The sequence below is a fragment of the Harpia harpyja genome, chromosome W (genome assembly GCF_026419915.1).
Source record: "Harpia harpyja isolate bHarHar1 chromosome W, bHarHar1 primary haplotype, whole genome shotgun sequence".
In the NCBI taxonomy this organism is placed as follows: domain Eukaryota; kingdom Metazoa; phylum Chordata; class Aves; order Accipitriformes; family Accipitridae; genus Harpia; species Harpia harpyja.
This window is the reverse complement of record NC_068968.1, coordinates 20,261,195-20,286,036: the sequence shown is the minus strand read 5'-3', so window position 1 is coordinate 20,286,036 and position 24,842 is coordinate 20,261,195. Positions and strand designations below refer to the sequence as shown.

At 42.1% G+C, this 24,842-nt stretch overlaps 1 protein-coding gene across 1 annotated transcript in view; it reads right to left on the bottom strand.

Annotated features, from left to right (window-relative positions):
• Positions 1-24,842, bottom strand: part of LOC128136185 (importin-11-like) — a 180,027-nt gene that overhangs the window by 120,197 nt on the left and 34,988 nt on the right. The window contains exon 4 of the mRNA XM_052775369.1: positions 14,766-14,838. Coding sequence (XP_052631329.1) covers positions 14,766-14,838 — 73 coding nt within the window. The remainder of the gene's footprint in view (positions 1-14,765; positions 14,839-24,842) is intronic.

The window sequence follows — 24,842 nt, the reverse complement described above, 5'->3', positions numbered from 1 at the left end:
AGCAATGTCAATTGTGGCATACCACTTAGCTGCCTTTGATTCCAGTTCATATTGAAGTTCTAACATATCTGGCACAGCAGTACTCAGCAGTGGCATGACTTCATTCAGCCCACGATAATCTACTGTTAGTCTCCACTCCCCATTAGATTTCTGCACGGGCCATATGGGACTATTAAAGGGTGAGTGAGTCTTGCTGATCACTCCTTGGCTCTCCAATTGGCAAATCAGCTTATGGATGGCGATCAGGGAGTCTCGGTTGGTGCGATATTACCGCCGGTGCACCGTCGTGGTAGCAATTGGCACCTGTTGTTCTTCAACCTTCAGCAACCCCACAACTGAAGGGTCTTCAGAGAGACCGGGCAAGGTGGACAGCTGTTCAATCTCCTCCGTCTCCAATGCAGCTATACCAAAGGCCCAACGGTACCCTTTTGGGTCCTTGAAATACCCCCTCCTGAGATAATCTATACCAAGGATGCACGGGGCCTCTGGGCCAGTTGCAATGGGGTGTTTATGCCACTCATTCACGGTTAGACTCACTTCAGCTTCCAATATAGTTAGCTCTTGGGATCCCCCTGTCACACCAGAGATACAGATGGGTTCTGCCCCTCTATAACTTGATGGCATTAGGGTGCATTGTGCACCAGTGTCTACTAGAGCCTTATATTCCTGTGGGTCTGATGTGCCAGGCCATCGAATGCACACCGTCCAGTAGACCCGGTTGTCCCTCTCCTCCACCTGGCTGGAGGCAGGGCCCCTCTAATCCTGGTTAGAGTGTCCGTTACTCACTTTTCGCAAACGTGAATCAGAAGTCCCTTCAAGAGGATCAGAAATGAGATCGGTCCTTCTACTGCGTCTGGGGGACTGCTCACGGGAAACTGGAGCGGCATTTTTCCAAGAAGAATCCTCTTTTCTGATTGCTTTTTCTCGCAACTCCTGTACCCATGCATCTAGGACTGAGGTAGGTTCTCCATCCCACTTCCTCATGTCCTCTCCATGGTCACGCAGGTAAAACCACAGGTTAGCCCGTCGTGTGTACTTTCTCTCTCCTCTCTCTTGGGCAGAGGAACGCTTACTCCCAATAGCTGCGATGCGGGCCTGTACAGGTGGGGAGGAGGACATATCCACTTTGAATTGCTGGAACTCCCAGGACAATTCCTCTACAGCCGAGACACAGGCCCGTAGGGAGGAAGAGAGACTTCCTTCGTATTGCCGGAGTTGGACAGCCAATTCATCCACCGTTTGTCCATAGCCTTCTTTCCAGGACATTACTGCCAATGAGTTGGCATAGGTTGGTGGTGCACTTTGTAGAAACTTCCACCACATCGGTTGTGTGCATTGGACTTCATCTAGATCTGTGGGTGACTGCGCATTTTCTGGATCATTATAAATCACCTCCAGCATGGCTAATTCCCTCAGGTACTGGATACCTCTCTCCATGGTGGTCCACTCGCCTTGGTGACATGTAACTTCATCCTTGAAGGGGTATCTTTCCTTTACACCTAACAGAAGTCGCCTCCAGAGGCTGAGGACTTGTGTCTTTCTCCCAATCGCCTTGTCGATGCCCCCTTCCCTAGACAGAGATCCCAACTGCTTGGCTTCCTTACCCTCTAATTCCACACTACTAGCCCCATTATCCCAGCATCGGAGCAGCCAGGTAACAATGTGCTCACCTGGGTGGCGGCTAAAATCTTTTCACATGTCACGCAACTCACTCAGGGATAGAGATCGGGTAATTATTTCAGGTTCTGCCTCTTCCTCCTGTTCTCGCGATGACCCTGGTTCATCTTCATCTCTCACTAAGCGAACTGATTTCTTTGTGTGTTTCTTTTTCTGTACAGGGGCGACTGATACTGGCGCAGGTTGGTTCTCTGGTTTAGCTGCAGTATCTGTCACCGAGGTTGGGGTAGCCACACTGCCTGTTGCCGGGGTAGGGGTAGCCACGGTGCCTGTTGTCGGGGTTGGGGTAGCCACGGTGTCTGTTGTCGGGGTTGAGGTAGCCACGGTGCCTGTTGTCGGGGTTGGGGTAGCCACGGTGCCTGTTGCCCTGTTTTCCATCTTTTCCCCCTTTTCCCCCTGAGGGTGCTGCCTAATATCAAGCAGTGTTTGGTAGATACTGGCCAGGGCCCAGCACAGTGCAGCGAGTTGTATGTCTTTGGAATAGCCACAGCATTTTTCTTTCAAATATTCTACCACTTCATGAGGGTTCTGTAGTTGTTCGGGAGTGAACTTCCAAGCCACTGGAGGTGAGAAGTTCTCTAGATACCTGCCCATATCCTCCCACATGCCGTGCCACCCATGAATATCCAGCTTTGGGGCAGATCTCTGGGTGGTACTCTTAAAGAGCCTTTTTGTAGCCCTAAACAAGACCTGAAACATATTCAGGAGGCATAGCACTAACAGCACACTGGCTTGCGCATCCCAAGGATATTCAAAATTCTCAAAAGCTGTTGTAATTAGTCGGAAGGAGAGAAGGGAGGTGAACGGACGGGGGGAAGTATCCCCCCCTAACTTCCCCATGGATTGAGTGTAATTACCAATAAAATCCGATAGAAGGTGCCCGAAGTATGGAAATGATATCACTGCCTCATACAGATGAATCAACATTGTGACTAACATCCATTTATCTAATATAAGAAATGCATATGACAAATTTGTTTCAACACGCTCTGGCCAGATCTGTCGTTATCTCAACCCTTCGTGCCCCACGTTGGGCGCCAAAAAGGACTGTCGTGGTTTCAGCCCAGCCGGTAACAAAGGACCACGCAGCCGCTCGCTCACTCCCTCCTCCCGCCCCCCTCCGGTGGGATAGGGAGGAGATGGAGGAGAGAAAAGAAAAAAAAACTGGAACCTCGAGGGTTGAGATAAGGGCAGTTTACTGGGACAACACAAAAAAAGGTTACAACAACAACAATGGTACTAATGAAAGAATATACAAAAAGAGTGATGCACAGTGCAACTGCTCACCACCCGGAACCCAACGCTCTGCCACCGAAAGTCGAGAGAGCTCCCCCCCGGCCCGCTCCCCATTTATATACTGAGCATGATGTCACATGGTATGGAATAGCTCCTTGGCTAGTTCAGGTCAGCTGCCCCGGCTATGTCCCCCCACCTCCCAGGTTCCTGTTAAAATTAACTCTATCCCAGCTGAACCCAGGACAAAGGGTCATAAATTTTTTACCTTCAATGATACAAAAAGCACAAGCAGATGGCAACTGTGTTATGAAGTATCTGCAACTTGAAAAAAATGCTTGTAAGGAACACAAGATATCAAACTTCAGGCATATCAAGCAGACTAGGGAATAAATGAAAGGTGCCTCTGAAAGGAAACATCAAGATACCTACAACATGAATTGGGGAACAGGGAAGAAAGAAGGGGAGATGGACTGAAACACCTTTCTGCAGTTGCCAGCTATCAGTGCCCAAAGAACTTTACCACCAAAGCATGTGAGCAACCAAAGTGCAGGATACATGATTGTATTGGGTTTGTGTAGCAAGGATTTGGTAGCGGGGGGGTGCTACAGGGGTGGCTTCTGTGTGAAGCTGCCAGAAGCTTCCCACATGTCTGTGTGTGGACTGTCCGGCTCATAGTTCACAAATGAGTTTCACCATGTCTAGCACACAGTCGACTCATGGGGGGTTACAAAAGCAACCCAGCCTTGGATTGCCTTGAGGCCCTGTCTCTCTGCAGAGACGACTCGCTCACGGGGAGCTGTGTAGACAGCTTAGCCCTGGGTTGTCTGATAAACCCTAAACTAAACAGGGCAGTGGCTGTGCCATTCAAAGAACCAAAACCTGAACTCAGCCTTGAAATCCCTTAACAAATAGTATGCCCTGAGTCTCAATCCAACCACTATTCGGTTACATGAGGAAGCAAGGTAAAAAAAAAAAAAAAAGAACTGGAGGGTTTCAGCTTCAGTTTCAAATGACAACCTTGTGTATTCAAACAATCACAGACCAACAAAGGAAAGATAAGGGGAAACTCCACTCAGATATACATAATCCACTCATAGTCATACACACCATTCTGCAAGTCAGGGGATAAAACCCCTAAGATTCAGGTTGGAAATGGGGGAGTCACTTCTCCAACTATACAGTTGGCTTGTGAAGGAGACCCTTCCCCCCCTTGATCGGGACACTGCTTGAAGTAACTTCCCTGGGATTGAGAGCCCTTACCTGGAGGGGTAAGTGAATATTGTTTATGCTTTAAGTTTGTAAACACGTGTGTGTTTGTGAATCGCTTGTGGTTGTAATAGTGTAGTACTCTTGCCTTAAAAAATTGCAATAGTGCATTCCTCCATTGTATCTGTAAAACCTGCAATAGTGGTGTGTTAAGTCTGTAAGTGAAGTTTAAATAAATCATTTGCTTGAACCTTGCAGTTAAGTCTTTTTCCGTCACATTAATTTGGCGTAGTCAGCAGGATACAATGGAGGAACTATTGCAGAAACATGGTTGTAAACCTTCTCCTGAAGACAAGGAGAATGCGAAGAAGTTGTGGAGAAGTAAAGAGAAAGTGGTGGCATGGGTAGAGCAGTGTAGGAAGGAACAAAAGAAAAAGAAAAATGGGAAAGGTAAAGCTATCCTGTGCACTATTTTTGGAGAATGTCTAATTTGTGCACAGGAGGAGGCACTGAAATCTGAGACGGCAAAAATAACTGGTGCAGCCGATCTCATTGAAGCTACAAAATTCAGGGCATTAGAAACTGAAGTTGAAGTGACCAAATCTGCTTTAGAGGCAGAACGAAAGATAAGTGCGGCCTTGAGTGTTCATAATGGACAGTTCGAGGTTGAAAATGTGTTTTTGAAAGATGAATTAAATTCTGAAAGGGAGAAGAACAGAAAATTACTAGAAAAATTAAAATTGTTGTTATCAAGTGCTCCAACTCCCTCTCCCACCCAAGTCAGGAATCTAGTTATGTGTGCCGATCCTGACACTTGGGACAGGGATATCTGGGGCGACCCAGATGATGAATCTGATGGGGCAAGTAATATTGAAATTCGACCCCTCATTAAAACGGAGGTACAGTCGAGGGCCAGGAACGATCGAAATTTAACTACAACCTGAACCACCCCGTGGTCTGGACCTGAGCTCGCACAAATGCAAGAGAAATTTTCACGCAAGCTGGGGGAAAGTGAAACTGAATATTTATGGCGTGTGTCATTGAACGGAGGGGATCGAGTCTTGTTGAGCGAGGAGGAAGCTAGGGGATATTGGGGTCCTGGTGTGTTCCTTGATCAGGGTCCTGTGGGGAACCAACCCTTGACGGTCAGAGTTGCCTATTGGGCAGGGGGACTAGATTCTAGAGAACGAGGTGAACCTCTGACTATTAAAACGGCTGGATTATCTAGGCTGGCTGAATCAGTGCAAAAGGCTGCCTGTATTCAAGCTATGTACAAGCGCGGGGAGCAGGGTATTCCCCTTGCTGCTCCGGTTGATCCGGTCCACCTTAAACCATTAATTAGAGGTCTCCCTGACGTCTTGAAAATTTATGTGCAAAACCTAAAAGAAAAAATTATACAGGCAATTGATCGTAATACTTGCAACCCCAACCAGCAACAACAGCCTGTTTTAACATGGGGGGAATTATTACAAGAAATAGTGATTTATGGTAGAGAGATGGGCTGGTTAGAGGAAGGTTCAGATTCACAACGCCGAGTCCGACAGGCATGATTTTTCGAGAAGAGTAACTCCCATCCCCCTCGATAAATCTATTCTCATTTTGACTCTCAGCGCAATGAACTATGGAAAAAGGCATTAGCATTAGGAATACCCCGCTCAGTGTTACATGGGCAGTCCACAGAAAATATTCACACAGTGATAAACGTGGTGGAGCAGCCTATTAGCAAGGCTATAGGATGTACTGATATTGCCAAAACGCAGGAGAGTAAACCCTCTGCTCCTGCCAACCCTTACTCAGGCTTAAGGAAGGATTTGATCGATCTAAAAAACTAGGAAGCGCGGGGGGAATTTCAGGCCGACCCACTCGCGTAATATCCAGCTTAGAATGGCCTAACCAGCATATTGATCCACATATTATTTTAGCCACTGGCCCCAGACGAATACCTGTAAATTTTCTAATTGATACTGGAGCCCAAATAAGTGTTATCACTGAAAAAACAGCTAAAAGTTTAGGATTGACCCCTACCCAGGAAAAAATAAATATAATAGGAGTAACCGGAGTCCCTGAAACCAGACCAATTAGTAAAATATGTGTTTGGCTTCCAGGGGAAAATCGAATGACTAAGATAAAGGTGGTCATTGGTCCATATCGAAATAGTATACTAGGATTTGATGTCCTAGCAAACAAAGTCTGGAAACTGCCTGATGGGACAGCGTGGAGCTTTGGAGCCCCACCGTGTGAAGTTCGGGTGCTTGAAGCAGCCATAAAGTTACCCCCTTCCAGAGTAACGAATGTTAATCAATATCCTTTACCAGCTGCTGCTAAAGCAGGGCTCAGAGACATGATCAAAGACTTGGAGAATCGTGGCATTATAACTAGAGTACACTCGCCCTATAATTCTCCAGTATAGCCAGTACGTAAACCCGACGGCAGATGGCGACTGACAGTTGACTACAGGAGGCTTAATAGTAATACAATGCCACTCACAGCCGCTGTTCCTAACATTGCTGACCTAGTCACCCAAATCCAAGCAAAACATCACACATGGATGTCCACATTGGACGTTAAGGATATGTTTTTTATGAGTCCTCTTCAAGAGGAGGATAAACCTCAATTTGCGTTCACTTGGGAAGGAATACAATATACCTTTAACCGACTTCCCCAAGGATACAAACACTCCCCCACTGTTGCCCATAATGCACTGGCAAAAATATTGAAGGAAATAGAAGTCCCAGATGGGATAAGCGTGTACCAATATATTGATGATATCTTAATTGGTGGGGACGACCAAGAGACAGTCAGAGAAGTGTCTAGTCAGATTTGGGCCTCACTGGCTTCATTGGGATTGGAAATCCCTTCTGCTAAATGTCAGGGACCAAGTCAAGAGGTTAAATTTCTAGGTGTTTAGTGGTCAGGAGGAGCCGTAGCTGTACCAGCTGATACCCTGGGAAAAATAGAGGCTGGTAAAACTCCAGAAAATAAGAAGGAACTACAACAGATACTTGGGACTTTAGGTTACTGGCGAAAACATGTCCCTGGATTTTCCATAATTGCTCGACCTCTGTATAATTTAATTAAGAAGAATGCCCATTGGCAGTGGACCTCTCAGCATGAGGAGGCCTTGAATTTACTGATTCAAGAACTACGCATATATCAGACTTTAGGTCCCATACATCGGACAGATACTATACAGATCGAGTGAGGATTCAGTGAACATGGTTCACATTGTAACTTATATCAACGGGGACCAGAAGGCCCTGATAGACCTTTGGAATTCTCTTCTCATTCATTCAATGATACAGAGCAACGATACACTGATTGGGAAAAGGGTACGTTATCGCTAATACGAGCAGTAAAAAAGGCTGAACGGATTCACACAAGCCAGGATATGGTTGTTCGGGGTCCTTTCCTTCTTCTGGAATCAGTCAAGAAAGGGACTGCTCCCCCTGAGGGAATTGCCCAAAAACCCACCGTCCAGAAATGGTACTCTTGCTTGGAAGGTATCAGTCAGTTAGTTACTATTATTGAAGGGCCAGTAAAAGTATCTAAATTACAAAAGGATGTTAACACAGACCCTTCTATGTTAATCAAACCTAATAAACCATCACCTATTTTAGAAGCACCCCCGTTTACAGTTGAATCAGACCTGACAGGAGTATGGTTTACAGATGCTTCTGCAGTACGAAAAAATCGGACTTGGCAATATACAGCAGTGGCTCTGGAGATAAAGACAGGAAGAACTGAGATTGAAAAAGGAGAAGGTAGTGCCCAAATAGGGGAACTACGAGCTGTATTGTTAGCTGTGAAATTTGGGGCTCAAATTATATATACTGATTCCTATGCAGTGTTTAAAGGGGCAACAGAATGGATAGGACATTGGGAAGCCAACGGTTGGCAGGTCAACCGGGTTCCAGTGTGGAGAACAGAGGACTGGAGGCAACTATTAGAAGTAGGACAAGGAAGAACATTACAAGTAGGACGGGTAAAGGCACACGATAAAAACCTTACTGAGGCTACTCACTGGAATAACAAGGTTGATTATCTTACCCGCATACATACATCAGAAATGGATGAAAATACAGATGCGCAGGAGTGGGCAAGATTGAGAGAATGGTTACATGAAAGGCGTGGCCACACTGGAAAGGCTGATCTGTACAAGGAGTGTCAAGCAAGAGGGTGGCCTGCCACAGTGACTGACTGTGAAAGGACAATAACACACTGTCCACAGTGCCGCTTACGATTAAAAATGGATCATCCAAACCAAGCCCCACCTTTGCATATCAGAGCAGGAAAGACACTCTGGCAGACTTGGCAAATCAATTATATCAGGCCACTTAAAACATCTAACCGACATAGGTATATTCTAGTAGGAGTAGAGGTAGTGTCCGGTTTGACCCAAGCCACTGCAACCACAGCAGCATCTGCAGAATGGACCATTCAAGTGCTAAAGGAGTGGTTTAGTACCTTACCTATGCCTTCTACTATCCAAAGTGATAATGGTTCGCATTTCACAGTGGCCCTCGTCCAGGAATGGGCAAGGGGAGAAGGTATTGACTGGATCTTCTGTACTCCTTATTACCCTCAGGCAAATGGAATAGTGGAACGAATTAATGGACTAATCAAAAGATTTGCAAGGGTCCATGCATCAAACTGGGACTTGAGATCGTCTGAGGCAGTATATACTGTTAATAACAGATGGGGTGAAAACAGAAACGCAAAGGTTAAGGCATTCTGTCCTACTGGAGATTTAATCTCCAAGAAACCACATGAAATTGGCAAATTCCCCACACAATTGCATTCTGGCCAACCTGTAATGGTCAAGTTACCTCAAATTGGAGTTGTACCCCTGATACTGACCAACCCGAGGGGGCTGTATGCATGGGAAGCAAAAGATAGCTCCAATCGCATACATCGGATAAGTAGCAGGTGGATTATACCAGATTTCTAACCAATTTATCGTCGAGCGCGTATACATTCAAGCAGCTCTCTTCTCTTTAAATTATAGGACTGTTCCAGTTGAAGAAGGATAAGGGACAACTGGGAAGACACGGGGTGGAGACCTCACAGACATCGATCTGAACTGATGTGAACTGTACCTTAGAGGAATTAACAAGCTATGCAGACCTGGAGCATGGATCAGGAGTTTTATCTTTTGATTTTCGTATGTTTGCTTTGGTAGGGATAATTGTAAATCTGTTTTAATAGCGCTATACTATGGCTGTAATTGTAAGGTTTTTTGTAATAATTGTTGTTAGTCCTATAATAACCATATGCATAAATAAACAATCTAGGATATGGAATAGACAGCCTCGGGCTTTTGAGCAACGCGTTGATGGTTCCCCAATTGTGAATCATAACAAACAAGACAATATGATCTATAAGATGATACAAGGTTTTGCTCGCATGCTTAACTTTTCTCATGTGACTACCTGTTTGCCTTTACCGCATACCCCCACTCAGGGAATCACCATAACAGCTCTCCCCGTGGATATAGGTAAGAATTTAGATTGGCTCTGGAATCAAAATAAGTCTATCATTTGGAGTGAATTTGAATGGAAGTGGCCATTTAACAATATGTTAAATTGAACTTCTGTTTGGAGCCTAAATTGTTCCTATGCCCCACTTTGTCGGGACAATAAGACTTTAGAATGTAGGGGCAAACAGCCCCAAACCTCCCAACAGCCATGTTCCAAACACCCTTGGGCAGATACACGGTATGGGGATGAGCCATATTGGAGAAAACGCTCAGTCCTGAGGTATGTGGAACCGGTAAACACCCAGTGGTGCTTCGAGTTTCCTTCAACACCTGGTAATTCATGTATGTGGCTCAATGTGATGGAAGGACCACCTGCTAATTGTTTATGGTCTCAAGCCCATGAGGAGAGGAAAGGTGACAGGAAGGAGTGCTATCCCTGGCAGTCTCGACAAAAGTTCCCAACACAACCCAATGTGAAAAAAACACCCCTGTGGAATTGTACAAATATTATAAATTGTACCACTGGTGGGGATCTAGAAAATAGTTGGTTGCGGTTAATTCCTTCATTACGGCATTTAATCAGTGCTGCCTGCCTGTGTCAAAATTACACCAGGCCATATCCCCCAGCAATGGGATGTAATACTAGCATAAGCTATAAAGACTTAAAATATTCTGAGAAATCCTCCTGTCGCATTCCTCGAACTATGGGTAATTGTGACGACTCACCTATATATGCTCCACGTCAGTTAACTTGGATATGCTCAGATGGGACTATTACAGATATGTTAAGACCTATACATCTTGGTCTGCAGTGTACTTTGGGAGTACCATCATTATGTCCTTCTTATTACTCTGAGAAATTTATCTCTCAAGGACTGTGGCATCCCCATACCAAACGAAGTACAGACAACACCGATTGGACTGTATCCCAGAAATTAGTGGTATGGGCCAAACGATTCTTTGGGCTAGGAATAGGTCACCTTAAAACTAGAATTCTGCTGTCCAATTTAACTGCACAAGTGGAAGCTTTGGCTGACCTCACTAAAGAGAATTTTGAATTGCTCAATACACAAGTACAAACTGCCTCGAAAGTTGCGCTTCAAAATCAACTTGCACTGGATATGATATTACTCAAAGAACAAGGGGTGTGCGGATACTTGAAAGCAAACCATGAACAAGAAGAATGTTGCGTCACAATTCCTAATGTGTCACTACCTCTTCGGGAAAACCTCCAGAAGATGAAGAAGATAGTCAAAGTTACTCATGAACTGCAGGACCAAATGAAGGACACCTGGTTGGGAAATATTTTTGGTAGGATAGGATGGGTATTTTCTGGATGGATTGTTAACTTGTTACAAACACTGATTGTTATTATAATTTCTATTACTGTAGTATGCATTGCTGTTAGTTGTGTAAAAAGAATGATTGAAAAATCTCTCTCTCAGATAAGGGCTCACCCAGAAACTGAGGAATACGTAACTCTACTAAAACACACAGACGAAACTTATACCAATACACCGGTCAATGATGACATACATGTGGTTGAATTTTGACTCAGGTCACGGGGTGGATTGTGTGGATTGTCCGGCTCATAGTTCACAAATGAGTTTCACCATGTCTAGCACACACAGGCGACTCACGGGGGGGGGGGGGTGTGTTACAAAATCAACCCAGCCTTGGATTGCCTTGAGGCCCTGTCTCTCTGCAGAGACGACTCACTCACGGGGAGCTGTGTAGACAGCTTAGCCCTGGGTTGTCTGATAAACCCTAAACTAAACAGGGCAGTGGCTGTGCCATTCAAAGAACCAAAACCTGAACTCAGCCTTGAAATCCCGTAACAGATAGTATGCCCTGAGTCTCAATCCAACCACTATTCGGTTACATGAGGAAGCAAGGTAAAAAAAAAAAAAAAAAAAAAAAAAAGAACTGGAGGGTTTCAGCTTCAGTTTCAAATGACAACCTTGTGTATTCAAACAATCACAGACCAACAAAGGAAAGATAAGGGGAAACTCCACTCAGATATACATAATCCATTTAGGCATGTATCATAATCCACTCAGACATAGTCATACACACCATTCCACAAGTCAGGGGATTAAAAACTCTAAGATTCAGGTTGGAAAAGGGGGAGTCGCTTCTCCAACTATACGGTTGGATTGTGAAGGAAACCCTTTCCCGCCTTGATCGGGACACTGGTTGAGGTAACTTCCCTGGGATTGAGAGCCCTTGCCTGGAGGGATAAATGAATATTGTTTATGCTTTAAGTTTGTAAACACGTGTGTGTTTGTGAATCGCTTGTGGTTGTAATAGTGTACTACTCTTGCCTTAAAAATTGCAATAGTGCATTCCTCCATTGTATCTGTAAAACCTGCAATAGTGGCGTGTTAAGTCTGTAAGTGAAGTTCAAATAAATCATTTGCTTGAACCTTGCAGTTAAGTCTGTGAGTGAAGTCCAAGTCGTTTGCTTGAACCTTGCAGTTAAGTCTTTTTCTGTCACAGTCTGACAGAGCCAATGCCAGCCAGCTCCAAGACAGATGCCACCACTGGCCAAGGCTGAGCCAATCAACAACAGTGGTAGCGCCTCTGTGATAACATATTTAAGAAGGGAGAAAAAAATGCTGTGCAACTGCAGCCAGAGGACAGGAGTAAGAATATGAGAGAGACACAACTCTGCAGACACCAAGGTCAGTGAAGAAGGAGGGGGAGGAGATGCTCCAGGCACCAGAGCAGAGATTCCCCTGCAGCCCGTGGGGAACACCATGGTGAGGCAGGTTGTCCCCCTGCAGCCCATGGAGGTCCACGGTGGAGCAGATATCCACCTGCAGCCCGTGGAGGACCCCACGCTGGAACAGGTAGATGTGCCCAAAGGAGGCTGTGACCCCATGGATAGCCTGTGCTGGAGCAGGCTCCTGGCAGGACCTGCGGACCTGTGGAAAGAGAGGAGCCCATGCTGGAGCAGGTTTTCTGGCAGGACTTGTGACCCCGTGGGGGACCCACGCTGGAGCAGTGTGCTCCTGAAGGACTGCACCCCATGGAAGGGACCCACGCTGGAGCAGTTCATGAACTGTAGCCCGTCGGAAGGACTCACCTTGGAGAAGTTTGTGGAGGACTGTCTCCTGTGGGAGGGACCCCATGCTGGAGCAGGGGAAGAGTGTGAGGAGGAAGGAGCAGCAGAGACAACATGTGATGAACTGATTGCAACCCCCATTCCCCATCCCCCTGCCCTGCTCGGGGGGAGGAGGTAGAGAATTCAGGAGTGAAGTTGAGCCCAGGAAGAAGGGAGGGGTGGGGGGAAGGCATTTTAAGATTTGGTTATTTCTCATTATCCTACTCTGATTTAATTGGTAATAAATTTAATTAATTTCCCTGAGTCGAGTCTGTTTTGCCTGTGATTGTAATTGGTGAGTGATCTCCCTGTCCTTATCTCGACTCACGAGCCTTTCATCGTATTTTTCTCTCCCTGTCCAGTTGAGGTGGGGGAGTGATAAAGCGGCTTGGTGGGCACCTGGCATCCAGCCAAGGTTAACCCACCACAATGGCATAAGATTTTGTGCTCCTCATTTGTGGTTCATAAATCGTGCCACAGACTTTAAATGAACATCAATAAAGTCTCTGTAAACACATCAATATCACAACAATTGTTTGGGCAATCATTTAGGAGCAGGCTGCTGGCATAAAAGAAAACAATCATCCACATCTTAAAAGCCTACATCCCAAATATGTCATAAGGACACACAAATAAATAGATAAAGCTGCTAGTCTTAATATCCCATCTCAGCCTGCAATTATAGCCTCAGAATTGCCTAACTGATCATCAGCAGTGGAATTTATAAGTATAAAATATACCATACTATTGTATAAGAAGGTTAACTGATTAAATACTAATGGAAGTACGGAGAAATTATTGATAAAAAGTTTGAATTGTTTTATGCACGATGCAGTTAACATTAGGTTTTTAGAAATGTAGATATTATGCAACCACTTCAAAATTAAATATTTGATAAATTTTGTACTACCTAGTAGTAGCATAAATGAAACACGCTTTATGGTCCAACATGACATACTTCACAGGTTTTTTTGGTTGAAATAAAGAAATAAGCATTCTTTAGTCATATTTTTTACATTGAAACTATACCTACACTACAAATTTAAGGATATTTTCTATGCCTACATGCATTTTAAAAAAATTACATTTGAAATAAAAAAACCCTTTAAATTCTAGTCAAAATTATCATTGCACAAATTACTTCTAAATAGAATAAGTTATCCTAGTTTTGATATATTGCTCTAATCCTACAAATAACATTAATCCTATCAATGAATCTTGAAAAGTTGAAACCGAACTGTCTGCAGAATGGAATTTTATTTGCTATACCTTTTCCTTTTAAGCTTTACCTTATGCAAATCATTTCTATGTTTTCTTCAAAGTTCTTTAAGACCTAGCTTAAAATATTAGCAAATAATTCTTTTCAGAATCTCATACTTACATGAGCAAGAATAAGTTAGCAGAAGGAAGACTGATTCATCTAGCATATGCATAGTCTGAGCCCCTAACACTACCTCTAAACTCAATTTAACAATAAATCCTTATTCTAATCAAAACAGTAGCTTAAAATTAGTTATTTTAAATATTTTAAGACAAGACACTATCATACTGAAGCTTTATTATGCCTATTTAAATTCATTAATGCTGTGATTAGACACTTGACAGCAATACTGCTTTAGGTGGGTTTATGCAGCAGCATTCTCAACAGCTCGTTCCTGCTACACCACTACCACCCACCACCACACTTCCTTGTATGGCTATACTGGGAGTCAGCTCAGAGAACAGATACAGCTGAAAAAAGAAAATCACTCGGGGGAGGAGAGAGGTTATTTTTGAGCTACATCCATTCCCTGAAACATTTCATCAAATGGTTGCATAACAGCAAGGGACAACATAAACTGCCACTACAACAAAAAAAGCCAGAGACAAAACATGTTGAATTATGATCTATGGAAAAGGATTGCGAGACAGGATCTCACTTCAACATAAAGATCTGTTCAAAAGGCAAAATGTAAATTGAAACTTGTCAACTTTATTATTAAACACTTTGCAAAGAGTGAAACCAAATTATATACCAATACAAGCATTTGCTAAGAGAGTAATAATTAATCATTCATCACTAACCTGATTCACTGGCTCATTAAAGTTGGTAATAAGTCCAGCACGCAACGTAGTTTTTTCTTCTTCAGAAAGAGCACTGTCAGAATATATTTATTAGAATATCATTTCATTTTCAATAAAACCCAACTATTCATATTTAGAATTATTTTGCAACTACTACTAGATACAGAAGTTAAATGATCATTTCCATCTGTGTTTGACTGGATGAAGTTTACTTTTACACACCATTTTCTTGAAACTAATGTATTTCAGTTTGATAAACTATCAAGAGAACACCCCTTGTTTTTCCACTATCTCAAAGATATTTGAAAAGAGAGGGACATGAAACAGATAAATATTTATGAGGCCTTTTAACATCAGGTTTTGATGCGACCTTTGTAAACACAAATGGCAAAAGAAAAAGTTCACAGATAGTGTAAAGTACACAGATAAATGATGAAAATAAAGGAAAACTATACAAATGATGAACTTATTGTTATTAAGCATTTATTATACAGTTATTACCATGATGATTGCTGACTCAAGCATGACTTTGCTCATATATACTAATGGATAATGACAAAAAGGTGCCCAGTATAAGGCAATCACGGTATCAGATGATAGCTCTTTTTGCAAAAGCAATAATCCTTTTCTACTTATTAACAAGAAAGTCATATAGCTACACTTAAAAATCCAGATCCTTCGAAAATTATACCTTTGGGTGAAAAATATATTGATACAGTCTTCAAAAAATACAAGGAAAAGTAATAAGAAGGATAAGTTCTAAGCCAAAAAGATTAATTTTCATTCAAGTGAAGCTTTACACTATCTTTATACTTCTTTTTAAGACTACAAGTTACAGTATCATATCACTCCTGTACTACTTCAGACTTCATATGACCCATGTAATTTTCTTTAAAGTTCTGGGCAGGAAACATAACAATCTGCTTTCAAAAATGCTTTGTTGGTAATTATAGATTATACAATCAGGAAAAAAACCCAAACACTTTCATTTACTGATAGCACCTAGAGAGACTTAAATTATCACTCAAGGTTGTTTAGATGAAACTGTTTCACCTAATGTTGCAATGATTTAGACGCATGCATGCAATCATCACATCTCAAATGAAGTCTAGTAGTTGGGAATTAAGAATAAACAGACTAACGCAACTAGTTCCTGTTGTCTGATCTCCATTGTCAGTCACAGACACTGACCTACTAGTTTTATATAGTGTCGTGGTTAAACCCCAGCCAGCAACTAAGCACCACACAGCTGCTCACTCACTCCCCCCCACCCAGTGGGATGGGGGAGAAAATGGGGAAAAAGAAGTAAAACTTGTGGGTTGAGATAAGAATGGTTTAATAGAACAGAAAAGAAGAAACTAATAATGACAATGATAACACTAATAAAATGACAACAGTAATAATAAAAGGATTGGAATGTACAAATGATGCACAGTGCAATTGCTCACCACCCACCGATCGACACCCAGTTAGTCCCCAAGCGGCAATCCCCCCACCCCCACTCCCCCCAGTTTGTATACTAGATGTGGCGTCACATGGTATGGAATACCCTGTTGGCCAGTTTGGGTCAGCTGCCCTGACTGTGTCCCCTCCTAACTTCTTGTGCCCCTCCAGCTTTCTCGCTGGCTGGGCATGAGAAGCTGAAAAATCCTTGACTTTAGTCTAAACACTACTGAGCAACAACTGAAAACATCAGTGTTATCAACATTCTTCGCATACTGAACTCAAAACATAGCACTGTACCAGCTACTAGGAAGACAGTTAACTCTATCCCAGCTGAAACCAGGACATATAGTGAGATTTAAAATAATGCTTGAAGTTCCCTATAACACAGCTTTTACACTAATCTAGACAAATACTAAATATCCATCTCAAAATAATAAAAAACAGAGGTAGGATTTATCCTAAGATCAAACATTTGCAACAATTTCTTAGTTTTTACTTTTTTTCCCCTCTATATAACATAAGTACTCACTATATCCCAAATCAAAGACTTAACGTTCTAAGTACAATACACAAAGGGAGCGATTTATTGTTTCATTGGTAACTCAGAACTGCACACTAAGTCTTATTTTCAAAGGTAACTTATAGCATTCAGGAACCAAATCTGAATGACTTTTTACCAAGATTTAGGCTCCAAGATATTTTTACGTAAAATTAAATTATGCCTAAAAACATTTTGGGTAAAGTTTATAAACTTTTACCATTGCAGAAATTTTTTTCTGCAGGGAACTATTTCAGTTATTAATCTGAAGCCACTAGATGACATTACATTTTAAGAAAATAAATTTCTATGATACCTGGCTTTTTTAAATACACAAATGCAGTATATAATTTCCAGACGTACAAGCATACTCTGAACTGTTTCTAAAACTTGCAAGCTACTATTAAGAAATCTAATATTAAACATAGCTTGTACAATAACTCACTTCGAGATAACAGAAAGCACCTAAAAACCTGTTTTGTAAAGAAAAAAAACCCTTTTCAACTATATTATTTCATTTACATTGTGAGCTCGAAGGCCCTTCCCTTAATTATATTTTCCCTCAATCACATGATATACATATTCCAAGAGCAGCAAACATTCATTACTTACTATAAATAAAAACGTTCTAATTAAGCTTTTAACACTACAAACAAAACAAAGGAAGAAAAAGACAACAGATTCATGAGAATGAACTCCTCAAATACAGCTTATGATAAGCAAAGTTAGCAAAGAAAAATGAAAAAAAAATTAAGACATTAATGAGGATGCAAGTTGTATACTGCATTTATGTGACATGTATTGAAGAATCTGTAACCATTCACCAGAGGATGGAGGAATTTACTAAATTAGATAATGCAACAGTGACATCTGCTGGACACCAAATCTGGAGTGGGTAAGCATGTAGCCGAAGAATTCATAGACATAGCCACAGACAACAGTATCTTTACCCTCCTTTAATAGATTCCAAGGGCCACAAATCCATACAAAAGTTATAGCCAGACCAAAAGTTAGGAAGAATGCATATCATTAAGTTATTTCTCTTCAGTGCTGAATTACACCAAATAAAAAATTAAAACAAGTTCTTCTAGAGAAGTCTTTATGTTGTAGTCTTTCACAATTTGCAATTTCAAAGTTTCTGATCTTTTTCTGTGTTTGTGGTATGGGGAAACACATATCCAAAGGTTTAAAAAGTTCTTTTGGAGCTTTTTTTTTTTAATCTACTATTTTATAAACCAGAAATCAAAATCTGAAGAGCTATGTAAAAACACACACCAAAAACACACACATGGACTTGAGAAGTATTACTAAAGTTGCTAACACAGTAATCAAATCCACAAGAGACAGGAATTAACAGCAGTTCTCTATAAAATCAAAAACATGTTCAGGAAAAGGAATTCTTAATAGCACTCAAATTCAAGAAAAGTCATTTCTGAAGAAACCAAAAACACGTGCAAAATCATAAAGCGAGACCACCTTTTGAGGAGGCTGATAATTAAAAAAAAAAAAAAAAAGCAGCCAAACCATGCCTGAAAAGAGACTATGACAACTCTAGACTCTTCTCCACAGCAATTTAGAAAGCTGCCTGAGAAAACAGGAAAGAGAAAGTTCATAGACCCATCTCTAAAATCACTCTCACTGGAAAATGCTGCTTTAAGTCCAAGACAGGTAGAGAATAAGTAGCATGAATTGGACAGACAACATTGGTGAACACGCACAAAAAGCAAAATATTTCACAAGGATCACTTTCTCAAGGAAAAAAAAAAAGATTGAAAAAAAAAGATTAAAAAAAAAGTTGTTTGTATTCACCATTCTGTAGCTATGTATTTTAGAAGAATGAAACACTCAACTACTTTACTCTCCAAAGAATTCATGATCTCAACATTTTCCTGCTTTGTAGTAGTATCAGCAGCTGAGAAACCACAAATGCTCAGCAGAAGGATAAAGCTAGCCCTGCTTGGTTCAATTGAAATTAACTTCAGCACACTTGTACAACAAAGGCATTTAACTTATTAGGAAAGTTCTTGGAAATTAAAAGTTCTCCGCAAGTACATAAGTATTCAAGACAAAAAGTTCTAAAAGAAACCATCTTTATCGCTTATTTACTAAGGAATTAAGGCTATATGAACATCTGCAAGGCTATATGAATGTCTGTCTGCAAGAATCCTCCTCCACTTCTCATAATTTTTCAAACTACCTGTCAAATTTCAACTAAATTTGGCAAAGAGCAGAAATGTCAACAGTATGATTTTTCCTTAACTGAAAATCAACAGCTGAATAAAGCAGATAGACCTGACTTTACATCCCACTGAGAAAAAACAGTTATAAAATCAGTTCTTTCCTTCAAGGGGCAGCAGAAACCAGTCACCTCCAAATCCAACATCTGCACTACCAAACAGGCTGGGTACATCAGAACAAGCTTTGAGGTACTACCATGGATGGATGTAGGACAGCTGCTGATGCGAGAGATGAGATGAAGTGAAAGACAAGAATTTTGCAATGACAACAAAAATACAGCCTGTACAACGTAACCTTCAAAAAATCATGGTATCCAAAACACAATTGGTTCACAAAACAATTGACTGAGAAATTACAGCTTAAAAGCAGCATTTCTCAAAACACCCTCAACATATTTTACTACGAGAAAAGTGAACTGAGCGAGCGCAAAATACTGACAAGATGTCACATATGAGAAATTTAAAATAAAATTGGAAATGGGGAGAAAAAAATTGGACATCAAGTAGAAATTTAATACAGATTTACCCCATGGAATCTAACAGCAGCCAATAACATTTTTAAAATTTATTTCATATTTTAATCACATTAAATTTGTACTATAAAAATTAGAAATTAGGAAAAACTGGACTTGTAGTGGAAATTTGATATAGATTTACCCCATAGAATCTTTAATAGTAACCATATTTTTAAATTTTTTTTAATCACATTAAATTTGCAACAGGAAAAGTACATTGAAAGACTGTTATTCAATTTTTACCTTGTTTTAAACAATAAAACTGTAGTCATTACTTCTGCAGGAAATGAACCATGGATTTTTTCATCAGAAGTGCTACTAAAATCTATCTAAAGAAATTAACAAATTGGAACAATATATTTTAATTGCTTCAACTAATGCTTGCTAAGTACCAGTAACATAAACAGCATTATCTCATCACTTCAACCAGAAATGTCAAAGATATATGCCATCTTCCATGCACAGGATGGTGTTTTCCCTTTGCAAAAGAGAGTCTGAATGCTTACAGAGTTTTGCAATCATATACTTATCCACATATACAAAAATTCCAACGCTTCACATAATAATGGAGTAATACACTATTTGAAATGGTCCTGTACATGCAGAATTTCATCACTTTTCCCTCTTTTCGCCACATAAATTCAGCATATCTTCGAAAAAGCTTACAATATAAGGCAAAATACATTAAGCTATCTCAAAGAAACAACACAATGAAAATCATACCATACTTTCTGAACTAGCTTAAAGTCATGATCCATAAAAACTGAACCTGAAATTCTAATTTTTGCCCTACAAAACCTGACAATGATGTCCCACTTATTTATATTACTAGCATCTAAGAGATGCTAGTCTAGGCCTAGACTAGCTAGATTCTAGATCATTCTTAGTTCCTGACAATACTGAAAGAAAACTGAAACCCTTTGTTGTGGTTTAATCTCAGCCAGCAACTAATCACCATGAAGCCACTTGCTCACTCCTCCCCACCACAGTGGGATGAGGAGGAGAATCGGGGAAAAAAAATAAAACTTGTGGGTTGAAATAACAGTTTAATAAGTGAAACAAAATTAATAATAATAATAATAATAATGATGATGATGATGATGATGATGAAGAGAAAGATAACAAAAACAGAGAGAGAAATAAAACCCAAGAAAGACAAGTGATGCACAACGCAATTGCTCACCACTTGCCAACCAATGCACAGTCAGTTCCTGAGCAGCAATCGGCCCCTCCCAGTCAACTTCCCTCAGTTTATATACTGGGCATGATGTCACATTAGTATGGAATATTCCCTTGGCCAGTTTAGGTCAGCTGTCCTGGCTGCATCCCCTCCCAGCTTCTTGTACACCTGCTTGCTTGCAGAGCATGGGAAACTGAAAAATCCTTGACTTCAGATAAGCACTACTTGGTAACAACTACAACATCAATGTGTTATAAACATTATTCTCATCCTAATCCAAAACACAGCACTGTACCAGCTACTAGAAAGAAAATTAACTTTGTCCCAGCTGAAACCAGGACAATATCCACCCCTTATTCTATACCATTTACATTATGCCCAGGTCCCAACACTTTCCAATACATCCCAATTAATCACCCCCACCTTTCCTGTCTCTTGATATACATACACAGATATCATTCCCTTAGTCTATAGGCAATCCCTATAAAATGTCCATTCAGTTAATTTAGTCCATTACTTCAGGCTCCATCTGTCTTTCAGGGCAGGAAATATGGTGTGTGGTGTTCGACTGTTGCATGCTGAAGCTAGTTCTGCTTCTATCATAGCTGCACTTTGCTCGGTTTCATCAAAGTTCATTCTTCATTAATCTTAGTGATTTTTACTGGAATACCCTTGATATGGCATTGTGGTAGGTTGACCCTGGCTGGATGCTAGGTGCTCACCAAAGCCGCTCTATCACTCCCCCTCCTCAGCTGGACAGGGCGGAGAAAATATAACAAAAGGCTCGTGGGTCAAGATAAGGACAGTTTAATAAAGTGAAAGCAAAGGTCGCACACGAAAACAAATGATGTTATTCTCTACTTCCCATCAGCAGGCGATGTCTGGCCACTTCCTGGGAAGCAGGGCTTCAGTACGCGTAGTGGTTGCTCCAGAAGACAAAAATGCCCCCCTTCCATCTCCCTTTACTTAGCTTTTATAGCTGAGCTGACGTCATATGGTATGGAATATCTGTTTGGTTAGTTTAGGTCAGCTGTCCTGGCTATGTCCCCTCCCAAGATCTTGCCCAGGTCCAGCCTGCCGTTGAAGGGGGCAAAAATGTTGGAGAGACAGCCTTGATGCTGTGCCAGCACTGCTCAGCAGCAGCCAAAACACTGGTGTGTTATCAACACCTTTCTAGCTACCAATACAGAGCACAGCACTACGAGGGCTGCTATAGGGAGAATTAACTCCATCTCAGCCAGACCCAATACAGGCATACAGCCACCACAGAAGTGATGATATACAGTGTTATATAGCAATTAACATCATACAGCCTAATTCACTGGCTATTCTCTCTGTCGTGGTTTAACCCCAGCCAGCAACTAAACACCACGCAGCCGCTCACTCACTCCCCCCCCACCCAGTGGGATGGGGGAGAAAATCGGGAGAAGAAGCAAAACCCGTGGGTTGAGATAAGAACGGTTTAATAGAACAGAAAAGAAGAAACTAATAATGATAATGATAACACTAATAAAATGACAACAGCAATAATGAAAGGATTGGAATGTACAAATGATACGCAGTGCAATTGCTCACCACCCGCCGACCGACACCCAGCCAGTCCCCCGAGCGGCGAATCCCTGCCCCCCACTTCCCCGTTTCTGTACTGGATGGGACGTCACATGGTATGGAATACACCGTTGGCCAGTTTGGGTCAGGTGCCCTGGCTGTGTCCTGTGCCAACTTCTTGTGCCCCTCCAGCTTTCTCACTGGCTGGGCATGAGAAGCTGAAAAATCCTTGACATTAGTCTAAACACTACTGAGCAACAACTGAAAACATCAGTGTTATCAACATTCTTCGCTCTGAACTCAAAACATAGCACTGTACCAGCTACTAGGAAGACAGTTAACTCTATCCCAGCTGAAACCAGGACATCTCCCAAAATGAAATCCCCCTGAGGTACACATCGGACTTCCCCATCTTTTTGCATCACCCACCAAGTGCACCCAGGCCCTTGAGCAAAAGCAATCCCATGAATGGGTTTACCTTTGCCTGAGGCAGGAGTAACCCAGACTGTCTTCCCTAACATATTTTTTATGTGCACTACAGGGACTTTATCCCCTTCTACAGTATGTAAAAATTCTGACTGGGCAGGGCCACCCCGATTGGCAGATCCTCTGGTGTTGCCTAACCAGGTGGCTTTTGATAAATGTGTATCCCAATGTTTGAAGGTTCCACCCCGCATTGCTCTCAATGTAGTCTTTAACAGTCTATTGTATTGATATTGTAAAAGTTGAAAGATCAAGAAAATGAGAATAAGCAAGAGGGAGCCATGAGCAATCACAAAGCTTAATTAAATGTTTGATGAATTTACAGTCTTGCTGAGAAGGCACAAGCAGAGGCCTTGCTTGAGAGATAGGGCCGGAAAAGATAAGAACTCCTGCCTTTGTTCCCGTCCTTGTAGATAATTTAACTTAAACTAGACATGTGGTTTTACATCACTAATGAAAACTTAGATAATAAGAGCACTAACAAGCATTTTTTAGGGACTAACGAGCATTCTTCAGGATAAGATGTACCAAAACATGTAAAGGACCATACTGCGCAGAATCACCTCAGGAGGATCAAGTAGCTGACAAGCGAGGAAGACTATGGAAGACCACCAGAGACCTTCAATGCACCTGCGTAAAGGACATTTGCATATGCTAACAGTTTCCCAGAAAACTAATGAACATGTATAACATTTCTCGGAAATCTAGTGAATATGTATGTAGAACGTGTACTTAACCTGCACAATTAGGCCTGACGGTGTGCACGATATGTGGAGCGATCCCCCGTGCATCCAGCGCCGCAATAAAGAAAGCCTGCTTTCTAAAACTCCAAAATCAAGTCTTAGAGAGTTTCTTCGACCGGCTTTTTCGGTATCAGTTTCAATCGATTTTCCCAGAGGCTGGTGCATGATAGGGGATATGATACACCCACTCAATGCCATGTTCTTTGGCCCAGGTGTCTATGAGGTTGTTTTGGAAATGAGTCCCATTGTCCGACTCGATTCTTTCTGGGGTGCCGTGTCGCCATAAAACTTTCTCTTCAAGGCCCAGGATAGTGTTCTGGGCAGTGGCGTGGGGCACAGAATATGTTTCCAGCCACCCAGTGGTTGCTTCCACCATTGTAAGTGTGTGGTGCTTGCCTTGGTGGGTTTGTGGGAGTGTGATATAGTCAATCTGCCAGGCCTCCCCATATTTATATTTCAGCCATCGCCCTCCATACCACAGGGGCTTTAACCGCTTGGCTTGCTTAATTGCAGCACATGTTTCACATTCATGGATAACATGTGCGACAATGTCCATGGTCAAGTCCACCCCTCGATCACGAGCCCATCTATATGTTGCATCTCTTCCCTGATGGCCTGAGGTGTCATGGGCCCACTGAGCCATAAATAGCTCACCCTTATGTTGCCACTCCAGGTCCACCTGAGCAACTCCAATCTTAGCAGCCTGATCCACCTGCTGGTTATTTTGATGTTCTTCAGTGGCCTGATGTCCTGGTTTCAGCTGGGATAGAGTTAACTGTCTTCCTAGTAGCTGGTACAGTGCTATGTTTTGAGTTCAGTATGCGAAGAATGTTGATAACACTGATGTTTTCAGTTGTTGCTCAATAATGTTTAGTCTCAAGTCAAGGATTTTTCAGCTTCTCATGCCCAGCCAGCGAGAAAGCTGGAGGGGCACAAGAAGTTGGCACAGGACACAGCCAGGGCACCTGACCCAAACTGGCCAACGGGGTATTCCATACCATGTGACGTCCCATCTAGTATAGGAACTGGGAAGTGGGGGCGGGGAATCGCCGCTCGGGGACTGGCTGGGTGTCGGTCGGCGGGTGGTGAGCAATTGCACTGCGCATCATTTGTACATTCCAATCCTTTCATTATTACTGTTGTCATTTTATTAGTGTTATCATTATCATTATTAGTTTCTTCTTTTCTGTTCTATTAAACCGTTCTTATCTCAACCCACGGGTTTTGCTTCTTTTCCCGATTTTCTCCCCCATCCCACTGGGTGGGGGGGAGTGAGTGAGCGGCTGCGTGGTGTTTAGTTGCTGGCTGGGGTTAAACCACGACAGTCCTTTTTGGCGCCCAACGTGGGGCACGAAGGGTTGAGATAACGACAAACCTGACCAGAGCT